This window comes from Lipotes vexillifer, unplaced genomic scaffold (assembly GCF_000442215.2).
Source record: "Lipotes vexillifer unplaced genomic scaffold, Lipotes_vexillifer_v1.1 scaffold1126, whole genome shotgun sequence".
Classification (NCBI taxonomy): Eukaryota; Metazoa; Chordata; class Mammalia; order Artiodactyla; family Lipotidae; genus Lipotes; species Lipotes vexillifer.
In genome coordinates, this window is record NW_006781401.1 from 308,795 (window position 1) to 309,372 (window position 578).

General features: G+C 33.4%; 1 protein-coding gene across 1 annotated transcript in view; it reads right to left on the reverse strand.

The window, feature by feature from the left end:
* TRIP11 (thyroid hormone receptor interactor 11) overlaps positions 1 to 578 on the reverse strand; it is a 63,821-nt gene that overhangs the window by 30,310 nt on the left and 32,933 nt on the right. The window contains exon 12 of the mRNA XM_007454706.1: positions 1 to 42. This exon is cut by the window's left edge and continues 102 nt beyond it. Coding sequence (XP_007454768.1) covers positions 1 to 42 — 42 coding nt within the window. The remainder of the gene's footprint in view (positions 43 to 578) is intronic.

Consider the following 578-nt stretch of genomic DNA (forward strand, 5'->3'; position numbering starts at 1 on the left):
CTTAACTGCATTTAAAAGTTGATTTAACTCCCCAGTCTTGCCCTTTTGGAAAGAAATAACTTTAGCTTTAAAGAAAGACAAATTTAAAAAAAGACATTTCTTCATTAAATAATTTAAAAATTCAGTTAACTATGTCAAGGTCATCCAAAACAAGGAAAGTCTGAAAAACCATCACAGTCTAAAGAGACAATGACAACTAACTATAATGTATCCTGGATGGGACCATGGAACAAGAAAAGGACATGTGCTAAAAAATTAAGATAATTCAAAGAAACTATTAATGTACCTATAAAGGTTCATTAGTTGTTGCCAATGTACCATAGTAACATAAAATGTTAAAAGTAAGGGAAACAGGGTGTGAGGTATATGGGAATGCTGTACTATCTTTCCAGCTTTTCTAATAATCTGAAACTATTCTCAAAGGAAAAGTTTATTTAAAATGCTTTAAAAAGAACTCAAGACACAATCTCTTCAAACTTACCCTACACAACAAAGCATACACAAACCCCCAAATCACCCAGAAGTGTGTGTGTGTGTGTGTGTGTGTGAGAGAGAGAGAGAGAGAGAGAGAGAGAGAG